The sequence below is a fragment of the Diabrotica undecimpunctata genome, chromosome 1, assembly GCF_040954645.1.
Source record: "Diabrotica undecimpunctata isolate CICGRU chromosome 1, icDiaUnde3, whole genome shotgun sequence".
In the NCBI taxonomy this organism is placed as follows: domain Eukaryota; kingdom Metazoa; phylum Arthropoda; class Insecta; order Coleoptera; family Chrysomelidae; genus Diabrotica; species Diabrotica undecimpunctata.
This window is the reverse complement of record NC_092803.1, coordinates 106672133-106697394: the sequence shown is the minus strand read 5'-3', so window position 1 is coordinate 106697394 and position 25262 is coordinate 106672133. Positions and strand designations below refer to the sequence as shown.

The 25262-nt window shown below is 36.6% G+C and overlaps 1 protein-coding gene across 1 annotated transcript in view; it reads left to right on the top strand.

Annotated features, from left to right (window-relative positions):
- Nucleotides 1–25262, top strand: part of LOC140451951 (uncharacterized) — a 139118-nt gene that overhangs the window by 64940 nt on the left and 48916 nt on the right. The window contains exons 4-5 of the mRNA XM_072545939.1: nt 8032–8227; nt 13282–13484. Of these exons, the coding sequence (XP_072402040.1) occupies nt 8032–8227; nt 13282–13484 (399 nt within the window). The remainder of the gene's footprint in view (nt 1–8031; nt 8228–13281; nt 13485–25262) is intronic.

Genomic DNA, 25262 nt, shown 5'->3' with positions numbered 1-25262 from the left:
TTTCAAATTAAGATGTCTCGACATCTTTGGCCATTGACACGGGAGCAAAGGTTATGAGTTATGAGTACATATTTACATTACAGATACTTAAGCAGTTAAAGAATAACAATATTATGTAAATTATATTTTGTTAAACAATTGTATAGTCTTCAAGAAGTCTATTAGGCTCTTGAGTTACCTTGAACAGTTCAGATCTTTTAAACTGTGGTTTATATTGTTGGCAATGCGAGTGGTCTGGTAGTGTTGACATTCTGTGAGGATGTGCTTAACGGTGATAGGAATATCGTTGCAGTGGGAGCATACCAAATAGCTGTAACATTAGGTTGTATTTCTCTGAGCTTCGTATTTTTGGTGATTCATAGTTCATGCCACTTGCCTTGGATATTCCTTTTGAATTTGGATTTTATATCTTCTTGGACTTTATGTTGTAGATGGGTAAGTTAAATGTAGATACTTCTTTTGCAGTGCTGTCAGCCGTCTTATTTCCTTGGATGCCGATATGAGAAGGTACCCATATTATTGTTATTGAAGTCCTTCGGGAAGAGTGGAGATGGATCGTATTTTTTGCACTAAGTGATATTGTTTGAACGAATGAATTGCGGATAAGGAATCGGTACATAGAGCTACACTTTGATGATTGTCAAAAGGAAATTCGAGAGCTTTTGAAATACTGAAGAGTTCTCCGGAAAATACGCTACATTCGTTGGATCAGCTGTAGTGTCAGAACAGCCAACTCCATCTGCGTTTTGGGATGCATCGGTATAAAGCACCTTATCATAGTGGGATGTATTCACAATATCCTTAAAAGCTTGTCGAAAAATGATATTTATTTGTTGCTTATTAAATTTATAGAGGCAAGTGTTTATAAAAGAAGGTGTTATAGACCATGGCTGGGATTCTGATTTTACAGACGCAAGTGTTTTTGAAAATTTTGTGTTTTTGGTGTATTGTAGGGTCTGTGGGATTGAAAGTATACATGTGGGCGAGTTTGCGGGTCCAGGTATTGGTGACGTCAGGAAATTAAATACTGGGTTTGTCGGATTCGATGAAATTCTGTTAGCATAAGATAGGAGTGGCTGCTGCTCTGAAGGTAAAGGGGGAGTTCATGATATTCACAATAGAAACTTTCAACGGGGCTGGATCTAAATGCTCCTAAGCATATTCGAAGAGCAGTGCTGTGAACAGTTTAACGATTGTAATACAGCCATTGACAAATAAGCTATACAACCATAGCCTATTTTGGATCGGATTATAGCTCGATATATTTTGAGTAGTACACTTCTATCGTCACCCTATTGATGGTGGGACAATGTCTTTAACAGATTCATTCCGCTTAAACAGTTGCATTTTATTTCAAGGATATGACGACGCCAGGTGAATTTGTTATCGACAGTTAGTCCTAAAAACTTGTAATGACCAATTAACTCTTACTCCGTTTACTGTTATTTTGGGTATTTCTCAGCTGTTGTATATCCTGGTGAATTATTTTAGATTTATTGGAAGAGAACCTGAAGCCTGTTTCTCGGACGATTGTATTACGGGATTCGACAAAATTTTGTAATAAGTACGAGATTGCGGCTGTTAATTTGTAATAAGGATTTTTCTTGGCAGTACCTATACAATAAGGTCGTCTGCGTGTAGAGCAAATTTAATGGGAGATTTTTTATAAGAGCAAATATCATTGATGGCCAGTAGAAAAAGAGTAGAACTCAAAGTAGAACCTTGAGGTACACAATTTTCAGAGATATCTCTCAGATTATACTCCGTTAACTGTGATTCAGAAATTTCTATTATTTAAAAAGTTGTTTATAAAGCATAATACGTTTCTCGCAAGATTATTTTCTACAAGTTTTTTAAGGATAACCGACTTACATGTATCGAAAGCACTTTATATCTCAAAAATTATTGCGATTACGTTTAGCTTGGTGGCCATAGCATTTACTATATCTGTTTGCAGAATCACTAAATTATCAGTGGTGTTTCGACTAGGTCTAAAATCTGATTGCCACAGTTGGTTGTAAAGAAAATTATATTTTATTATTGTTGTTTGGCGTTTCGATTTCCACCCCGAAAATTTTCTCCAAAAACATTATTTTAAAAAGTAGTGATGTGCTATTGTAACCAAAAGATGTTAGACGGTTATATTTTTCAAATTGATAGGTGACCCACTTTGGCCTCGACCGTGTAGCAAATAGCCATGCTTGTAGATAAAAATTCTGAGGGTGGTGTTTTTACCCTCAGGATGATATCAAATTCTGATTATTTTGCCTGTTTATGTCTTATGCGTTTATGTATTGTATGTTTATGTATTATGTGTTGTACGTGTATTATGTATACTTAATTATATTAATTATAGATGATGTGTCTCCGATACTCTATTAATCCGCTAATGTTGGTATATTGTTGTTACTGACTTCTTCTTTTAGTATTAGCAACTAGAACCTGTTACATTCGGCTGATGAGTTTGCTACACATTTTTCTTCGTTAAGTAGGATGAGAGCTACTCCTTTGATTTGTCTTTTTTCCATGTCTGTTTCTTTCTTGACTATTAATGCATCTTTCAATTGTACTCTGTGCTCATTGTCCCAAGCATGTTTGTATATCTGTGATTTATCTAAGTCTCTGTTTTTGATGTACGTTTCAATGTTTTCTTGTTTTTCTTGACACCTAGTGGTCTTGCGGTTTCTCCCACATATAAATTGTTACATTCACAGGGTAGTTTAATGCTTTAATCTCTCTTGTTTTTGTATTGTGTTGTATTGTTGGGTTTGATTTTGGACAGAATAGATATCAGGTATCGGTTGTTTTGAAGGTTTTTCTGATATTCGCTTTATGTATTTTTTTTTTATATTTGAACGATTTATATAAAATATATATTAGTGCACTAATTTTAATATAATATTTTACAAAAATTCGGCATATATTTTACCTACAGTAATATGTAATAATTTTTATTTTATTAACCTCAAGGGTATCGGTACCAGCCACTTATTTATTGTATGGTCACTCGTTGTCGTCACTAAAATCATCTGTTACAAATTATAAGTAAATTGAAATATTTAGAGGCATGTATTTGGATGTCCCATTCTAATTGTTTATCTTTCCAATCGTGGATTGTAATCTTAGTGAACTAGTTCTGTCATTTTTTAACATCTAATTTGTATGTAACATTTGCGTGACTTTTATTTTATTATTCTTAACGGTAGAGTGGTAAGGGGGTAAGTACAAAACAGTATTATGTGATAGAAGATTATTTCTTGTTTTAAACCCTTTGTATCAAATGGTATATTCTTCCATATCCGCAATTTAATTTGTAACGACCAAAAAATTAAAGTGGCCCAAAAAAACAAAAGGTCCCATTAATGGCAGCCACTTAGTTGTGTATCTCATAAACAGCTACCACGGTTGGGCTGTAGATAAGTGTGCCTAATGAAAGATGGTAAATGGTAAATGCTCTGATCGTTGGCAATACGGTTACACAAAACATGATACTAAGGTCCGGGCGTCAGTCTGGTAGAGGTGTCTTGGTCGGGGTTCGACAGAGCTAGACTACAAGTGTTACGTGAGTGAGATAGACAAGAGAACACGAAAGAGAAGAAAATTTTGGGTACCACTATTTTTGAAAGGAATAGGGAAACCTAATAAATAAGAGAACGGAAAGGAAAGAAGTCGAGAACGTTAACGGGAAATATACAAGATGATTACTACACAGTAACGATAGAGTAGAGAGGGGAGTAATTAATTATGTCCCGAGCTAAACACTAATAATGCGACACATAGGTATACACTATGCATATAAAGATAAGCTAATAAATTCAAATAATAATTTATAACTGAAAGAGATAATGCTAATTACAATGAAATAAATAATCATCTTCGTACCAAAAGAGGAAAGACGGAAAGAACTACCGTTGTCAAACATAAAATTGATTGATACTGGTAATTCTAAGCCAATTCGTCAGACAGCTTGAGGATTACCACAGGCGAAGAGAGAGGAAGCTGAAAGGATTATTCACGAAATAAAGAAAAACGGGGTGATAGAACCCTCCACCAGAACATGGGTCTTTCCGGTGGTCTTGGTCAAGAAGAAAGATGGAACTACGAGGTTATGTGTGGACTACTGTTTGTTGAACAATGTTACCAAGAAAGATAGTTATCCTCTGCCTCAGATCGACGACAGGTTGGATACATTGGCTGGAAGTAAATTGTTACCCCAATTTGGATTCTGGATTGGCAGGACCCAGTAGATAAAGAGAAGACAGTCTTCACTGCAGGATCTGGATTGTGGCAATTCTACGTTATACCATGTGGACTCTGTAATGTCCCTGAGACATTTGAGAGGCTTATAGAAAATATGTTGAGAGGGTTATCTTGAAAAACGTGCCTGGTGTATTTAGACGACATAATCGCCTTGGGGAGACTTTTAAATACCATCTGAAAAATTTAGAATTTGTTTTTAATCGACTAAAAGCTGCCCAGTTGGTGTTACACCCCAAGAAGTGCCATATATTTCAAAGTAAAGCCAATTATCTGAGTTATATAGTCAGCAAAGAAGGAATAGCTGTGGAAAATGGAAAAATCGATTCCATTAAGGAATGGCCAGAACCGACGTCAAATGAGAAGTTTTCTTGGGCTATCTACTTACATCAGAGGTTTATTTGAAACCTTAAAGAAACATTTAATCACAGCACCAATATTAACGGTATCCACTGCCGAAGGAGAGTTTATCTTAGTCGTCCATACAGATGCAAGTAATGTGGGAGTTGGAGCAGTACTATCTCAGATTCAAGGAGGAGCGGAACGAGTCCTTGGATATTTTAGTAAAGTGCTTTAATAAACTGAGCGAAATTATTGCGTCGTGAGAAGAGAACTTCTAGCAGTAGTGAAATCAGTAGAATACTGCTATCAATACCTCTATGAATAGAAGTTTATAATCTGAGCCAACCATGCCTCCCTTAAGTAGTTAATGCAGTTTAAGAATCCAGAAGGCCAGATAGCCAGATGGATTGAACGACTCCAAGAATACGATTTTAAGTTTGAGCATTCCTTTGCAGAAGACAATCAGCATAAAACAGAATCCAAGGAAGCAGCAGTGCTAAGAACAACGGTGGTCAATGACGATTGGACGCCTAGGAAGATCAGAGAAGAACAAGGGAAAGATCCAGTTTACAGAAAATTCGAAACTGGAAAGAAGAAAACCGTCGACCGTCTTGGCAAGAAATATTAAGCCTATGCTCAGTAGTTAAGACTTATTGGACTCAATGGGACTTCTTTATCATGGAAGACTGCTTGCTTAAACGAGTACTGGAAAATGATGATGATTCCGAGAAGAAAAGACAGTTGTAATCCGAAGTATTACAGGAGGGCATTTCAGTGTAAAGAAAAGAAAACTCTTCTGAGAATTCGGGAAAGGTTTTATTGGATGAATAGTTCCGACGATGTAAATGACTGCTGTAAAAAGAAAGGCTTCTATGAGACAATACAATGTAGGAACTCCGTTTGAAAGAATAGCTTTGGACATTGCCATTGCCGGGCCATTTCCAGGTTCGTACCTCATTAGACAGAAGCTTAACGATGTTAATCTACCATGTACCGAGCAAGAAAGATTCCGAAAGGAAAGCCGTTGATAGTACACCATAACCGGCTACTGCCGTTCGAAGTAGACCTCAATGTAGATGAGGAAGTGGAAGTAAATCAAGTCCAGGAAGTACCTGATCTTACGTTTGAGGAATTCATGGGGCATATGGAGGTACCGGTATAGCAAGACATGATGTTACCACTGAAGAAAAGCTAGAACTTCCAGGGCTACTCATTGGCCAATGCCATTCCGGCCAGTATTAAAGACGCTCAAGGGTTAGCATCCATGAAGCTCCAAAATGCATCTCGATACCTTTTCTATCTGGTAACAAAAGACACTGCCCATGACCAAACCACCTACCAGGATGTATGGGAAATATTACTTCAAGTCATGGAGTGCGTACTTAAGTCCAACTTTCAAAAGTTGGCCATGCCAAGACTAGAATGCCGAAAATTGGATTGGAGGGTTTTACAAAATATGGTGGAGGAAATCTTTAAAAACACTGAAGTTCAGGTACTAATCTATTGCAATACGCATGGTTACCGGTGTGGAGCGAAAACCGTCCTTGCCACTTTTATACAACTGCGAGTTTTAAAAAAGGGTTCAGTTGCCGTTACCAGCATTCAGTTCCAGTCCTGACAAGATTCCAGAAGGAACCATCTCTTGGAGGGGGCAGTATAACGCTACCCATCCTAGATCCTAACGGTAAAGCTACCTGTTTTCTAGAACAAACTAGTAAAAGCAGGTGTTCCCGTCACACCTGTCTGGATTTGTTCGAGATTTCCAGGTAAACGGGTAGACAATCCGTTCTAGGGAATTCCAGATAACAGTTCACTAAAGATATACAGAGAAATTTTTAATTGCAAGAATTAGGTCTAAATGATAAACTCGTATTGCCGAGCTTATCATTGAGATGTAAATAAATTAAAAATAGTGTTAAAATATCTGTACACTAAAGACTAAATAAAATAAGTGTTATGCGGACTGTATACAAATTATTAGTAGTATTAGAAACATTTTGAGGATGTTTTTAGGTTTCAATTCTGACCAATACATATGCGATAAATATGCAATTTACTTAACTATTCAAAGCGAAAATTATAATTAATTTAAAAAAATCTACTGTCCCTTTAACAAGGTAAAAAGCTACAAAATAAATGTTCATTTAATAGACATCATTTCAGAGCTTGACCTATCCCACCCTTTTTAATATTTTGTAAAATACACCAAAAATTATTGTAATCCGTAGTAAAACAAGAATTACTTTTTATGTTTTGAGCCTACTAATAAAAAACAGTCATTTATCATTGGTAATGACTTATTTATTATTATTATTTTTCGAAATATTTTCCTTTATGAGCTATACAGTTTTGCATGCGTTCGAACTATTTGTCAAAGCAATAATTACATTCCGCTTAAGATACCTCCAAAACATTGTTATTACACGGAAACCTTCGGACAAACAAGTTATTGTGTACCATTCAGCGTTGACCGTTTCATAGAGCCAATGTTGCCACATAAATAAGTACTATTTCCTAATAAAAAGCAAAGTACAGCAAAACGGGCGCGACGCAATCATCTGTTGAAACATTAAATTATGTAGGATCAAAACATCTTTCACTGCTGTAAAGTTTTATGCAATATTTTATTATTGCTGGTGGAACTAATGCCTAAGGTTTCCTCAATCACGCTGTATATCACATGGTGATCTAGCATTAATAATTGTTGCACAACATCAACAACAACATGTTTGTTTTCTTGTTCTTTCCGGAATGTCCACACTTTGCCTCCTGGGTAAGTATCTTAAGCTTTCTTGTATGTGTAAAACTTAAGATGCCTCTCTTATGGTTTTTTAAAAGAGTATCATTTCATAAAAGTGGATGTAGCTGTCAGATCGCTGCTCTTCCTTTTGATACTTTATTTTGAGTGTCAGTTTCCTGCATCTGTATCGTCCATTTATAGTTATTGGCCCTGTTCTTTGATCACCATTGTATCAGGTTATCTCCATGTCGATTTTCATGCCCAATTTTGCGTATTCTTTATATCTACTTTTCTCAGCATGTAATTTATGTCTTCCTATTGTGTTTGTCCAATTTCTTATATTTCTCAGCCACGTTTTCATTTTATTTCCTCAAACCTTTATTTCCCATAAATTTGTCTGACAAAGATGACCTAATTTTTATTCTGCTGTTGAAGTTCTTGTACAGTGCCTTTCTGCGTTTACATACATTAAAGATATTCACAAATTTTGATTTATTTTGAAATATTATGAATAAGGTTATGCCAAAAATGTCAAACTTTCTAGTAAAAACATCAGATGGCACATGGCAGCAATCAGTATTCCAAGACTCAAAACATAAGTAAGCCTCTAGTATCTATACTTTAAAAAAATTATCGCTATACATCAATAATATATGATATAATATTTAACACATATTTTACTTTTATTTCAGGCCAGTATTTTGGAGCAAACTGAAAACCGTGATCTCAGCAAACTTGACATGTGGACGCAATTGGTCATTAAGAAACGACAACAAAAAATTATCGATGATAAGAAAACTGCAAAGGAAATCCAAGAATATACTACCTGCGATGAGTACAAAAATAAAATCCGACGCGAGGAACTAAACAGGATTTTGGACAGAAGAGGTAGGTATAACATGAAGAGCGCAGGCACAAAGTTTCGGGCCAAAGCTTTTTAAATGCAGTCATTTTTTTCGAATCCTGAGAAAACTAATAAATATTTTTTTAAAATTTAATCGCAGAATGAAAGATTACATTATTACCGAGGGCAGAAAGTTCCTTAGAATAAACAAAAAGTTTCTTTTGAATGAGATATTTAAAATTAAAAATCGTCTTAATTTTAAGTTAATTGGTAATAATATTTTTATTAACCAGTACTACCTTTCTATTGATTACTAGTCATGAGAAACTGCTAATAAATATTATACTATACACGTACTATATAATGTTTTGGTTAGTAGGTGTCATATTGATTGGCGTATGTTAGATTGTATATTCATAATTACTCTCTTATATTCTTTAGTCAAGAGTAAACTCTCATATTATTTTATATGGGATTAATTGATGGTAACAATTTGATGGTAATGAGAATTACATTTTATGTTTGTTTTGAAGTTTCGATTACCAATCCGGAAATCGTTTTCAAAAAATTTTAAATAGAAGTTATTAATGATCTTAACCTGTAAAAGTTTGTAAATTCATTTATAAATGCCAAAACAAACATAAAATGTAATCCTCATTACAATCAATTGTGATTTAATCCCATATAAAATAATATATTTTTCTTATTATTAAATATATCGTAACTAGCTTATTTTTCGGAGTTTCATGGTTTTTAGAACTTACTTATCGGCACTTATTTATTATAAAAAGAACACTTTTTCGGTAGTCACAAGGTGGTTAATGCGTATTTTTTGTTCACATTAGTTTAATAATAATTGCGCTGTACTATTCGGAGTAATTTTTTAGGAAAAATCTTAATAAGGTTAAAGCTTTAGTTTTAACCGTCTGTTTGTGTTAGAAGAATATCCTGGCTAATTAATTTCAACATTGATCCATGTATTTTATTTGGGATTGTATATTTATTGCTGTTTGGTTTTCTTGTAGCATCCAACTTGTTTGGTCCATATATGTTCTAAATTTTGAAATTTAAGAGTCATAAGTTACGACCGCACCAGGGTGGCTGGTGAGCCCCCAGTCCAGGTAGTTTAAATAATCCTTTTTAAGAGATAGATACGGTCGACTCGAATACTTTGAGCTTGCTAGCGAATCCGCCGTTCCGCCCCACTGCAGGTTAAACCGGGCCTGAAGTCAAAGACAACGGGGGCAGGCATTGAAAGGTGGTATCACTACTTGGATTGCATTTCCAGGAGCACCTAAAACCCGCCGCATGCCTCTCGTGTTGATAAGAGGCTCTTATGCAGCGGGAGAGGTTCGAAGTCTGGAAAACCCAGGTGGATCCAGACCTTAATTCAATTCATGGATTGTTAAAGAAGCCCCGATTTGGATAGAGCAGGGCGCATGTGAGTTTTGTCTAATATTCAGGAGGTATTATGTCCTATTTTGGCAGAACCAATGCCTCGACGAGTCCGTCTTCAGATGATTGTAGCACGCTAGCCATAGTGTGGGGCTACAGGACCACTTGCCCATTATCCCTGGGATTCCGAACCAATTAACGCAGGTAGGAATAAGGTCCTGACCTCGCAAGTTGCACCTCTACTACCACTCATCTCCATAGTGGGCACGTTCAGCTTAAGACTAGAAGTTTATGGGCTTACATTTCTTCACACAGAAGTTATATGGAATGGGAGTACAATGGTCCCACGGGAGCTCTTCTCGGATGTTAAGAGGGCAGAGCGTTAACCAGTACCACTAATAGTCTCGTCTCGCTTCTAGCAGTCCCCATAGTTACCACTGACTCCACAAACGATGGCCACGTTACTTACTTTCATTCATTGAAGTAAGACAGATCGTGCCCTGCGTGCGTTTCTGTGGTATCGATACTTTAGTCAACCGCTCACCACCTTTCATTCCATCCCATTAAGCCCGGGACACACCTAGCACACAGCCTTCCAATCATACATAGTTCGGCGGCTGAGTACCTTTCTGTATACATGGAAGAGTGGATAGTTCAAAACTATTCTATCTTATGTAAAATGGGATGGGTGACTACATATTGGTATTCAGCGAAAAAAAAATACATAAGAGAATAGTTTTCAACTATCCACCCTTTCGTGTATACAGAAAGGTACCCAGCTGCCGAACTATGTATGATCAAAGTAGGATGGGAAGGCTGTATGATAGGTGTGTCCCGGGCTTTAGTCGCCTCTTACGACAGACAGGGGCCAAGACCCTAGCAGAATTCGTCCGTTCGCTCGGTGGCAGCTACTTGGACACGGCCGATGCTAGACAGCCGCAATTTAGTTATTATAAAAGGGCTGCAATTTTTTTGCTTTTTTGAAACTCGCTGGCATATATCCCGTTGTAAGGATATTAAAGTAGGGTCACTTTCTTGCGTGTTTTAAGAATTCTGTGTAGATTCCGTCAAATCCTGGTGCTGTATCAGATTTGATATTGTTCAAAGCCTTTTATTCACACCTCTATTTCAAAGGGGTTGGAGTATGCAAGGTGTGCTCCGATTGTTCGGCAAATATTTTTAAGTTTCTTTTTAATGGACGTGTGGTGTTCTTCAACTTTTGGGGCCCCGGAAAGTTTTACCACCCTCGCAGCTATTTGGTCAGCTGTAACTTGAACAGCCAGAGGGTTGGAGCTGCCTAATTTCTTTAGGAGACTCCACGCTTTCCTGTTTGATTTTTTTGAAGTCTATTTATTTCGACCTTTCTTTTCATTTCTTGCGGCGTTTAAAGTCTAGCTTATTAAGTCTAGCTATTAGATTACGATTCCAACTCCGGTATGTATTGCTTACTATACCCTCGTGGTACATATTTTTTGGCAGCTGCTATAATGGCATAGGTAAATCTGTGGTAATTAGGTAGAACTCGTAGGTAGAATCCATCAAACAATTCTTTCCACTTTATCAGTGAACTTGACCCAGTTAGCCTTTTTTAAGTTCCATCTTGGTCTAAGTGTGGAGTTGATGATTGGGATTTTGTAACCTACCCGTAAGGCTCTGTTCTCAGTTAAAATTCTCTTTCAAAGATGTAGAGACATTAATTGCGATGCTTATGTGTGCTTCATTTAATATCAAAAGGCATTTGATAGAATTAAGCACGACGAGCTAATGAATACACTGGAATCAATTGGATTAGACTGTAAGAAATATGAATAATCAACAATAGAATTATGAACAGTTTGCAACAATTAGGATGGAAGATCAATTGATAGAAACAATAGAAATAAAGAGGAGTACTGCAAGGATCCGTACTGTCTCCAATACTCTATAACGTATATTCAGAACGCATAACGAACCTGGCCCTAGCAGATGTAGACCAAGAAATACTGTTAAACAACGAACGACTGAACAACAAGACTAAGTATATGGTCATCAGTCAAAACAAAGTTACACATGGACAACTGTTAGTAAACAAGCAACTAATAGAACTGGTCACCAATTACTGCCATCTGGGCACAAATTTGAATGATCGGTGGGAACCCCGGACTTATTCATCAAAATGAAAAAGATTTTCAGTAGTCGTGAACTGACAGAGTTGCTAATAATGAGATCTTGTAAAGAATGAGAGAGGGCCGCGAAATAAGCATAGTCATAAAAGGACGCAAACTGGAATATATGGGCCACGTAATGCGTAACAAACATCTGTACAACCTACTCTAAATCATTCTACAGAGTAAGGTGTACGGCAAGAGAGGCCCAAGAAGGCGTAATATATTATGGCTGCGCGATCTCGGAGATTTGTACAACTTAATGACTACAAAACTTTTTAAAGCTGCAGCCAATAAAGTTAGAATAGCTATGCCAACATCCGTAATGTATAGGCACTGCAAGAAGAAGAAGAACCATGACAAGAAATTCGAGAATTATGGGGCGGTGCTGGGTGTGTGGGAAGTTATTTAGAACTTGTCTTGAAATTATGATGGGACGATTATAGTCGTCCTCAGTGACATAAATCCGGATTATTTTCGCCATTCCAAGCTGCTGATTTAAAGGAGCTCTTATTTTTCGCATCGAATAGTAGACATAGATTATTTAACTACATCCAGTTGTGCAGTTGTTGTACAACGAAAGTAACAAGACAGCGACTGGCCTAGTACTTGTAACGATAGCATTACCAGTTCTCGCCGCCGGCTTGCCACCAGGGTTTGATCTGATAAGAACTTCACCGGGCCCTTGGGTATTGACCTGGAAGGTCAAAGCGTCCCGCCGGTAACCAAGTATTGATTGGTCACTTCACGTTCCTTGCCAGATCGAGTATTGATCGATTCGGCCACCCGTCCCGCGACCAAGTACTGATTGGTCGCTTTCCGTTCCTCGTTCGGATCGAGTAATGATCTATTCGGCCACCTATAACCCAGAATAAGTAGTGATTCGTCTTTCTCCTTGATGTTTGTGTACTGACGAATACATCGTCCTTTTTCAATTTTCCTAGCATTGCCCGTATTTTATTTTTTTGCATGTACCTACAGTGGATCGTAGCGTCGTGGCTTCGTTCATCAGGATTGGTATTTTATTTTTTATTATAGACATTGCATAGAAGTTAATTTTATTTTGTTATTTATTTATTTCGAATATATTTTTATTTAAATTAAACTTGTATTTTACTGTGTCTGGTGTCTAATAGAGCTAACCCGTTACATACTGACTCGACTCGTGCTTTAATCTTTTTGTTTCAACTTGTTGGTTAATGAGTGAACCTAAATAAGTAGCATTATTTGGATTTGGATTTCTATCAGCTTAGTTGGATATACTGTTCTAACATCCATTAACGTCTATTTTATGCCAATATTTGAGATATTGTCCACCTTAGCTACTAAGTGTCATAGCGGTAATCTATATTTTAAATCCTTGACTTTTGGTTTGTAAAACTCCTGAAGAAAATGTAAAGATGAAATACGATTTTTTGTTTCAATAAGTTTGTCTATTATTTTTGTTCTATTGTCACACATTGGTGAATTTTTAAATGTGTACACGTCACTATTACATATTAGAGCATACATTAATTATGTATTTAATAGTTGTAAAAGTTAAAATTGTATTGTTTCAGGGCCCTTTGAGGATTTACGAGAAGAAGCTAGTAAAAAAGCAGCTTTGGATAAACTGAACTCTGATTCCGAAGACAGTATTAGTCATGAAAGTTTCACAGAAGTTAGAGAAGTGTTAAACGAAATTTTGAACAGGGTATTTGCTATGACGGAAGAGGTAGAGGAAAGGATAGATGAACAAACTGTGACAATTATACGAGGCCAGGTAAGAACTCACTTTCTGAATAATATGATCATACAACTAAATGGAATTTCTAGGCATATGAGCATATAAAGAGAGATTATATATGAGAAATTGAAATACATCGTAATCACAACAAATGAGATACTAAGAGGAGACCCTGGATATTTAGGATACACGAAGCAAAAGACCTGTACAAACTTCTACAGGGTACAAAAATTCTAGAATGGGTGTAGGAAACAATGGACAGTAAACACAATAAGCCTTAGCTTCAGTGATAACGGAGTTCTTTTTGATCAGACGGGCCCTTCTTCTTATGGTGCCTATCCGTTACGGATGTTGGACACTAACATGGCTATTCTGACTTTGTTGACTGCTGCCCTGAAAAGTCCGGCAGTGGTTAAGTTAAACCATTTTCGCAGGTTATGCAGCCGGGATATTCTTCTTCGTCCTGGACCTCTTTTCCCATTGCACTTTACGTTGAAGTATGGTCCGAAGTAGGTTGTATCGTTGTTCATTGCGCATTATATGGCCCAGGTATTCTAGTTTGTGACGTTTTATGGTTATGACTAGTTCGTGCTCTTTACCCATTCTATGTAGTACTTCTTCGTTGGTAACTCTGTCTATTCAAGAAATCCTCAACATGCGTCTATAGCGCCATATAAAAGAACGGAGAATACGTAGCATTTTAGTAAACGAACTTTTATTGTCAATTTTATATCGTGGCTGTTAAAGATTTTTTTCATTTTGACGAAAGCTGATCTTGCCTTCTCGATCCTTATCCTAATTTCCGTCGATTGGTCCCACTGTTCATTTAAGTTTGCACCCAGATAACAAAAGTTGGTGATTTGTGTTATAGGTTGTTGGTTAGCTAGTAATTGACCAGGTGGTATCCTATTTTTGCTTATAACCATGTATATGTTTTTTTTATGTTAAAGTCAAGCCCAAACCTGCTACTTACTTCTGCCACTTTGGAGACAAGTGTGTGCAGACCTTTAAGACTGTCTGCAAAAATGACAGTACCATCAGCGTATCTTATGTTGTTCAATCGTTCTCCGTTTATAAGTATTCCCTCGTCTATGTCCGTTAGCGCTAGGTTCATAATATGCTCTGAATATGTATTGAATAATAATGGGGACAATATACATCCCTGTCGCACACCTCTTTTTACCTTTATGTCTTCTGTTAACTGATCTCCAACTCTAACAGCCGCAATTTGTTCGTAATAGATATTGTTTATTATACGGCGATCTTTGCTGTCTAGACCAATTGAATTTAATATTTTCATCAGGTCGTCATGTTTTATTCTATCGAACGCTTTCTGGTAATCAACAAAACATACATATATATCACAATTCACGTCTCTACATCTTTGAAAGAGAACTTGTATTGCGAAAAGTGCCTCTCGATGCATCCCCGATGCATCCCCAATGCTTCCCTGAAGCCGAATTGTGTGTTTGTAATGTGTTCTTCACACTTTTTATATATTCTTTTATGTATATTTTTTAACAAAGTTTTCAGGAGATGGCTCATAAGGCTTATTATTCGATAATCTTCAAATTTTTGGCATTGGGTTTTTTAGGGATTGTTATAAAAGTTGATCTTAGCCACTGTTGGGGTATTTTTCCACTTTGGTATATATTGTTGAAGATCAAGGTAAGTCTTTTTACTTCGTCTTTATCCATAATTTTCAAAAATTCTGAATAGAACTCGTCTAGTCCTGCGGCTTTTCCCTCCTTAATGTTGTTTATAGCAGCTTCTACTTCCGCTTCGAGAATAGGTGGTCCGGTATCGTCATTTTTATTTTGTGTGATGGTGACATTCCTATCGTCTTCAAATGTTGTCACATAGTTCATCCATGTTGTTTTTGTTTCTTCAATATCAACTATTGGATTTCATTGAGCGTCTGTTAAGTGTCCCGGCATTTTTGATTTATAGATGCCTGCTGCTTCTTTGATCTTTTTGTGGAGGTTGAACGAATCGTGTTTACGTTCCAATATCTCGATTTCTTCACACTGTTCTTCCAAATTTTTATTTTTAGCTTCTCTGACAGCTTTTTTATCTCTTTGTCTAGAAATTGATATGCAACGTAGGATTTCCGCTTGGATTCTCTTCTTCTGTCCATCATCTGTAATATACCGTCGGTCATCCATGGTTTTTTCTTTTCTGTCTTTTTCGGTCACAAGTATTGGTCTAATATTTCCTTACCAATGTTTTCTAAGTGGTTTATTTCTGTGTCAACATCATTAACTACTTCTGACTTAGATATGTTGTTCTTCAGATATTCCCGTACTTCTTGCTTTATGTCATCATCTCTTAGTTGTTTGAGATCTTATCTTATAGGATTAGGTTTGTGGATTTTTTTTTAATTTCAGACGAAACTTAGCGACAAGTGTGTTATGGTCTGACTTAATATCTGCGCCAGGGTAGGTTTTCACTGATGTTATTGAGTTTTTGAATCTTTTATTTATTAAAATATAGTCAATCTGGTTTCTTATGATGTTTTCTGGCGTGTCACTGGGTGAGCGCCATGTGTACAACCTTCTGTGTGGTAATTTGAAGAGTGTATTGGTGATTACCAACCCTTCTTCCGTAGCAAATGTGAGTAGGCGTTCTCCTCTCTCATTTCGCTCACCCAGACCCCATGAACCTACTACTTCACCATAACTACCCTTACCGATTTTGGCATTAAAGTCACCAATAACTAGCGTTACTTCATTGGTTTTTTACTTACTTAGGACTTTTCTTAAATCGTAGTAAAAAGCCTCTATTACTTCGTCTGATTTGTCTGCTGTGGGTGCGTATATTTGGATTATGTTGGTTTTTGCTGGGAATAAATCCAATTGAATGAGCATGATTCTCTCGGATATTGGAACAAAATTCGTAACGTATTTGTTTATTTGTTTATTTAAAATTATTCCGACGATGTTGACCTTCTGTATTTCCAGAGTAATATACTTGGTGCTCGTTTATTTGACATTTTCCGGAGTCAGGCCATCGCATTTCACTGATGCCCATTATATCGATATTCAGTCTTTCCATTTCATGGATGGCATTATAAATTTTGCCTGCTTCGTACATGGTCTTAACGTTCCAGGTGCATATTTTAATATACTGTTTAATTTTTCTAGGTGCATACTTTCCTTTTACTTGGGGGTTTCGCTTGCTAACGACCTGGGAGGCCCCGTGATTCTGTGTTGTTATTCCGCCCCCTTCCGGATCTTGCACACCGATATACATGATCAGTAGTCTTCACTCTCAAAGCTGTAGCTATGATAGATGTACAAGAGATATCCATATCGATCTTTAATGTAGTGGTTTCTCCTTGCTTTCTACATCCTTACGCCGTTGACCTAGGTCTCGGTTCATCCGCTTTTAGGGCCAGTTTCCCAACCCTAGGACAAAAGAGTGCCCTACCATTTACCAACTCATCCGCCCGAAGCCGTTGGTAGGTAACTGGGGGATTGCTTATACCGGCAATCACTCGGACGTCAGAGCCTCGTGTGTTATCTAGCAGGATGCACCGGATGACCAGAATCAAGATCATCACGCGTGAAGGTGAGATTGACATTTGGATAGGAGAGGCTATACGTTGCGCATCACTATCCCTTGCATCCCAGACGGGCCCAGGGAGAGAAAAAAATCGCAACAAAGGTTTCCATCAAGTGTCAAAATAGAGAGATGTGTATCCTGCAACATACAAAGAAAAAGAGTACTCAAAAATAGTACGGTATTACAGCAGAAAAAAGGATATCAACATTAATTAACAAGAGATAAACAACAACATAAATAATTGCAACCATGTATCGGAAACTATGGTACGCATAAAACTGACAAGGAAAAGTAATATGTAACTTCTAACTATAACTGACGATGTGTAGAATTTTTCCAGTAATCTACATGGCGTAGTAGATTCGATAACTGATAGTGACTATGATTAAAATTGTAAATTTTAATGGACGTATAAACAATGAGTTAATAACTGGAAGTAAGATACATTTGAATGAAGAATATTTTAATAGGAATAGCGAACAAACGATCAAAGGTCAATACAAGTACAAGAAGACAGATAATCCATTCTATGTATACTAATATATGATTTCATTGACACAACAGCTACACTCGCGATCATAAAATCCGGGTCATCTTGAAAATCACCGATATTTCATTTTTAACGAGCTTTATCGTAAATAATAATAACACAAATACAAACTAATGCATGTTTCTGAGAATTGTTGCGGTTTCCTTTGTAACAAAGAATTCCAATAGTGCCGATTTCGCGGTAAAGTGCACACTTCCCAAAATGAATGCTACCTGTAACTCCGCTTGTTTTAAATGTCTCGTTTGTACTTCGACTTTCTGTTCAAATGCAACGGACAAACGTTTATTATTGCCACCATTAGTGTTTATTAGTGCCATTATTAGTGTTTATTTTTTGACAAAAATGCCTTTGACTGTTGTTGAAATGGCACAAATTGTTGCACTTGTGGAAGACGGTCACACTCAACGGCAAGTCGCAAGAACTGTTAGCGTAAGCCTTTCTACGGTTCAACGAGTGCTTCAACGCTTTCAGGAGGCAAGTTTGCTAACCAGGCGACCTGGCTCTGGAGGAAGAAGAACGACCAAGGCACTAGATGACCGTTTCCTTGTGTTTCAGGCTTTACGAAACCGGACCTCAACTGCGGTTATGCATCAAAATCGGCCACAGGAAGTACGAAATCGCAATTTTAGTGTTGCAACAGTCAGAAGAAGACTTCGTTCTTCTTGACTATCTTCTCGGGTAATGGCTAGAGGACCGCCACTTCGCCGGGTGCCTCGAGTTGCACGACTAGCTTTTGCTCGACAATACGCGCATTGGGGAATTAACGATTGTAGCAAAGTGTTATTCTCAGATGAATCCCGTTTCTGCCTAATTGGATCCGATGGACGTGTAAGAGTTTAAAGGAGAACTGGTGAACGATTTTCACAAGCTTGCATTGCTCCAAGAATGCCATTTGGTGAAGGCTCGGTCATGGCTTGGGGAGGTATATCTTCCGACTTCCACACAGAATTACTCTTCATCGAAAATTGGTCCCTAACTGCACGAAGGTACATTACGGAGATTCCGGAAGAACATGTTATGCCCAACATGGCAGGGCTTGGAGAAAACGCCGTTTTTATGCAGGATAACGTGCGACCGCACGTTGCCAGGATCAGTATGTAATACTTGGACGAAGTTGGAATTACGAGAGTACCCTGGCCAGCTAGGTCTCCGGACCTGAATCCCATCAAACATCTCTGGGACGATTTGAAAAAACGTATTCAAACCCATACACCTCCTCCTAACAACGCACAGGAGCTTAAGGATCTGTTAGTGAAAGAGTGGAATAACATACCCCAACATGTAATCCGGAGAAAAATTGAGAGTATGCCCCGTCGTCTGCAACAGGTTATTAGAGCAAGGGGAGGCAATACACGATATTGGTCATTGAAATTTCACTGATTTTTTACCACGTTCTGTATTTTCCATCTTTTTTCGTATGTCTTATTTATCAACAATTTGATTTGTTTTCTGTTTTTTCAATAAAAACAATAAAAAACCATTTTTTTTCTTTCAAAACAAACATTGATGACAAATAAAAAATACATTAGAAAAAAAAAATGTTATTACTGCACCAGAGGCAAAAATATTTAAGAAACTTGAAATTTCCAAGATGACCCGGATTTTATGATCGCGAGTGTATATTGAAAAATTCTAACCTAACATACAGAATTAGTAACAAGTAACAAGAAGTCGAGAGACCTCTCTTTGATAGCAAATTAGGTGAACCGCAAATGCAAAGCCTCTTATTAGAGGCTGTTGAATGACGCTAGTAGTAACCTTTTACTCCGACATGTATCTACGGTTCACGCTTAAAAACACTACCTTTTTCGCTCTTTACGTAGAGAAATGACGTTTAAATGAAAGTAAAAGATTGCATTTTATTTCAATTTGAAACACGTGTAGAACAATGGTAGAATTCGAATTGAAATAAAATGCAATCTTTTACTTTCATTTAAAGTGCAATCTTTTCCCTACGTAAAGAGCGAAACAGATAGTGTTTTTAAAGGTGAACCGTAGATGCATGTCGGAGTAAAAGGTTACTTCTAGCGTCGTTGAACAGTCTCTAATAAGAGGCTTTGTATTTGCGGTTCACCTAATTTGCTATCAAAGAGAGGTCTCTCGACTTCTGGTTACTACTATAGATGCCGCTGCTAGCGTACCAGGCTGTTAGAGGTAATGGATTTTGACAAGAGCTATGAGTCATGCTGATGAAGTACACAAGTTTTCCTGTTATTTACAAGGTTATAGCACGTGTCAAAATCCAGTACCTATATTTTAATTACAGTGGCCAAATACTAGACTGCATTTCTTGAATAATAAGTTGAATAACTCAATACCAGTGTAGAACAATGGTGAAATTCGAACTGAAATAAAATGCAATCTTTTACTTTCATATATATATATATATATATATATATATATATATATATATATATATATATATATATATATATATATATATATATATATTTAAAATCCTGATATTTTTCATTCCCTTTAAAAAATACTGATATTTTCATGTAATATTCTTTATACCTAAATGCCATACTTTCGTCGGAGATAATTAAGGCATTTTATACTTAAAACTCACTCTATAAAAAATAACGCAGTTACCGAAGAGGAGAATATAATCAATAGTTAAAACAAGATAAGAAAAATTAAGGAAACCGAGAACAATCCCTAAAGTTAGGGTTTTCTAAAAAAGTGTTGCTGCTCTAAAGCAACCGAAATTGGCGACGGTTGACGTCACTAAAACATTGTATGTGTGTGTGTAGAAAGGAATGAAGTTGCAAGTTTGCAGTTTGCAACATATTTTTTCCAGCGGCAATCACACAAAATAAAAAATGAGTGAAAACTATTTATAGATTAGTGGAAATGAAAGTTGTATCACTAATTAAACAATGAAATTTTTTATAATTTATAGAACAAGTGTTACAGAAAATGTAAAAGTCTAAAGTATTATCTGATACAAATAATAAATATAAATGACAAACTAAAATTTGAAATTCGTTCTTTATAGTTCGGCTTTTATATATTTCACTTTTCTTAGAATGTTAATTTTTATCTTCCGATGACTCTTCATTTTCCAAGAAAAGCAAGAATACTGTCCAAATCGTCACTTCCCTGTGCGCCAAAATGCTACTTAAAGGTGGGTACACATATGCGAGCCAAACGGTATACGTACCGTACGCGTACAGATCCTTGAAAAATATTCTACATCGTACTGATCGCATACTTATCTCGATCCATGGAAAGTGACAAACCAACAACGAACACACATGTGCGAAATGATTCATTTTATTTATAATTTGGGTACTGATTTATGTTCCTGTTTTTGCTTGTTTAACAAAAATAAAAATATGTACAATAATCAGTTTACTGTTTTCTCACGTCTCCCTAGGAAGGAACACGTCATTCACACAATGTCAATTTGATGACACAATAAAATGTTCGCTGCGTCTAGTAAGCGCCGTCCAAACTGAATGACGAGCTTCCTTTGAAGTCGTGAAATAAACCGCAACAATTTGGTTCGCGACGAGTCACGATGAAACAGTACGCAAGCGGTTTTTTCTGCCGTACACATTAACGAATATAGCGTTCGCATACTGTATGCATACCGTTTGGCTCGTATATGTGTACCGACCTTAACGGTATCTTAAGGTGGGTACACATATGCGAGCCGAACTGTTTGCGAACTGCTCGTGAGCTATTCGCGAAGAGTTCGTTGAAAATATGTTTATGTTCAGGCTATCCAATACCCTAAGTATCTAATAACAAACCGAGAATTAATTTACTTCGTTATTCTAAACATTTCGGTATTTTGTTTACATTATCTGTTATTAATTTCTCTCGTTACTTTTGAATAAGCCGCGCTCGTTCAGCAATTTTGTTTAACCGAATGATCTCATCGCACAGTTAGCAGAAACAATTTATAGTCTCGAACTCCGTCCAAATTTAACTGCGAACATTCTTTGTGTTCGTCCCAAAAACCGACAGGGTGTGGTTCCTGACGAGCAATGAATGAACAGCTCGCAAGCGGTTCGTCCCGTCGTACAAATTAACGAATATATCGTTCACAAACGGTTCGCGAACAGTTCTGCTCGCATATGTGTACCCGCCTTTAGACGTCTCACCGCCATAAGTGTACTGCCAGCCATCTCACGACGGCTGGCCGTACGCTTGCCGCATCACCAAATATTACGATCACTCACTAGATTCTAGATAATCGTTTATATACCTTTAACAATGCGCAAGAACAAAAAGACAAATAAAGATAATTTTTAGTGCAAGACAAGGATAATTAAAAGCCAAAAACGTATTTAAAAAAAAAAAACCAATAAATCCTACCACGAGTACAAACTAATTTGGAAGCAATCTATATGTTGACAAAACAGAAAAAAAGATATAATCATTTCGTATTCGAGGCGAATAGATTAAAATTTTAAGGACATTTACATTTACAGTACCAGCGGTTAAAGTAAAATATGTATTTGTATTTTAATACGGTCTGCCGCTAAAAATGCTGTGAATTTAAGGCTTTTACCTGCCCATCGGTGTTGAGAAAATATAACAATAGCTGATCTTTATTAACAATAGCCGATTCTTAATGCTTTTTAAGACTCTGAGGGCGTACTTGTGAGAATATTCTCGGGTGTTCGTATGAATTATTAATTTTTTTTGTAAGAATTTTAAACCCTGAAAATATGGAAGACAAATTGTTTTATCACACATTCATTTTATATTTTGTATGAAAAAAATATTGGCTACAATGTAAAAAAATTTTGAACATGGCTGTAAGTTTCACAACATATTAGTTGTAAATATAACTTATAATGAGTTTTACAGTAAAAAGCGTTGAAGAGTTCTTAAAATTACCAACTTTTTTGTTAAAATTACTTATTAGAATGAAAAAACTGGGTTTAAATTTAAAAAATACGAATTTATGTGAAGTGCAGCCTTAAATATTAATAGAGAAAAACATGTATTTAAGTACAATAAACTATTGAAAATATAAAGATGGAATAATTTACAAATATTTTGTAAATATATAATATACTTTGTATATCTACAAATACAAAAAATCGTAAATTTTACATTAAACCAATTTAATCGCTATCTTCACTTGATGAGTCATTATTTACTAATACATATTACTGATACGCGGTTCATGTTTTCATGGTAGTCTCCTGTTTTTTTCTATTGAAATATTGAAGAACTACCCTCTAAAAACCCGTTATCACTTCCAATATGTGTTATTATTAGGCATCGTCCCACTGAGTAATCTTCATTTACCCAAGTTTCGTTTCAATAAAATATTGGTTTACCTTCTGCACTTAATTTAAACATAGTTCCTAGGTATCTACGCCTCCAACAAAAAATTTCCTCTTTCTCCATAAGAGTTGCTATTCTATCATATTTTACCCACTTGAACTTCAATTCTCTTAGGGTTCCCATAGTTTTGTCCGTGGACATATAATACAAGATAGACTGACTGCTGCAATACAGTGGTGTTCCCCCCAAAGCGACAGAAAACACTGACGCAAAGCAGTATCTGCATCTCTGTCTAATGTGCCGGATTTATCGACCACGTGACCTTTTCATTGGTCATTTAGGTCACGTGGTCAATATACCTGGCAACGTAAAAAGAGATGCATGGGTTGCTTTGCATCAGTTTTCTCTGTAGCACTGGGGGAACGGGCTGGTATTGAAAGGATCAGTCCATCTTGTATTATATATCTATGTTTTTGTCTGTCTCATTTTAGGGTTCATACTTCACTGATTACATCCAAAACTTTTTCAAGTGTTGGTATCTCTTTTTTAAAATAATGTCGTGAACTTTTCTTCTTATTGCTCTTTAATTTGCTTAGTAAATTTAACTTTTTTTTCTCCTACCTCCTGCATTGTCATTTGGAGGTTTGACTCCACTTTTTAATTAAATTCGAATTTTATATATCCTTGATTTGATTACGTATTGTTACGACTGCCAATCGAGTGACTACTGTTGGTATTTAGAATCTTCCTTAAACCAGAAGTGTCATGGGATAACATTTTTATAGAACTTTGATCAGATAAAAGGCATATATCGAGCACAGTTTAATTAAATCTTGCCCAAGTACTTTCGATCCCTAGATCATCTTCAGGGGCATCTGAAATAAGCCAAGAAACGTTTTTTTATAACCAAAGAAATTGATTAACTTCGATAAAAACTCGAAGTTTTATGGTTGAAAAAAGGTTTTTTATATGATTAACGTTTATAGACTTACTTCGTCAATTGTGGCCTATCCGGCAAGAACAAGATGTCATAAACATATAATTGTACATTACACTACACTACAAATGGACAAACAAACACTTTAAAATAATTTAAGGAAGGCTACATTACTTGAAGAAGCCGGAGACAGAATGGCTCCCTATCTTCCGTTAGATCAATCCAAGCTAATCAATCAACGGTGTTAAGAGTTTGGAGGAGGTGGTCCAATGATTAGATTTATCAGCGTCGTTGAGGATCTGGACGTCCTAGAATATTGCAAGGCCGTGATTTGCGCCATCTTAGACTTGCTCTCAGAAATATACGGGACAGTGTACATCAAGTAAGAGATGATTTAAATGTAGCTACAGGAAGGGTAGTGTCAAGAAGAACAGTTAATCAAAGATTACTTGGAATGGGATTGGGAGTCCGCTTTTGGTGTTAGCTTTGGCAACACAGGATAAGGACTACACAACGCGCATAAGGATAAGACGTTTTCGAGGTGAAAGACGTAATATAGACTTGGCTGTTAAACGTCATACTGCAAGACATCCAAGCATTATGGTATAGGGTGCTATATGTTTGTGAAGCAGATTACCTCTAGTTCTTACTAACGGCACTCTCACAACTCAACGATATATTAGTGAAGTACTGCAACCGGTTTTATATCCCTACCTACAAACCATTCCAAATGCGATCTTTCAACAGGATAACATAAGACCTCATATTGCCCGTGAAACCTTACAGGTTCGAGCCCGAGTTCATACAAGAATCTGGTATAGAGATTTTGGAGTGGCCATCATGATCATCTCATTTGTCACCCATCGAACATGTGTGGGATATGGTAGGTCGAAACCTAAATCGATTGCCACGTCCTCCAGCAAACTTAGAAGACCTGTGGCATGCCATAAGAAGAATCTGGATGAGTATTCCGCAATATGATATAGACCGCTTAACTCGATCAATGCCCCATAGAGTGACCGAGTGTATAGAAAATCAAGGAAGAGTCACTCATCATTAATTTTTTGACAAAAATGACGTTGCAACTTTGTTAATAATGTTATCAAATAACAAGATTATTTAAAAATATATTTGTCCTACGTGTTGAATTTTTTTGTCCCATCAGTATATATACTTCGTCTTTTCTTTATTTATTTTTAGCCCTTTAATTTTCGCTTCTTCTATCGAGAGTCATCAATGTATATTGTAAGCGTTTCTTGTCTCTTGCAGCTATTACCATGTCGTCAGCCTATCCTATAATTTGTCTAGAGCTTTATATGATCATCTTGTTGATTGCAGTTTTTTTAATTGGCTCCGTCCAGTGCTATCTTGTAGTAGACAAGCGATCACCTTGTCGTACTCCTACTTCTTTGTTGACAGTTTCTGTATTTCCTTTGGATTTTATAGCTACAGAATTGCCCATTGTCATTTTCGTTAATCTAATCAGTTTTGCTGGTATATTCACCAATTC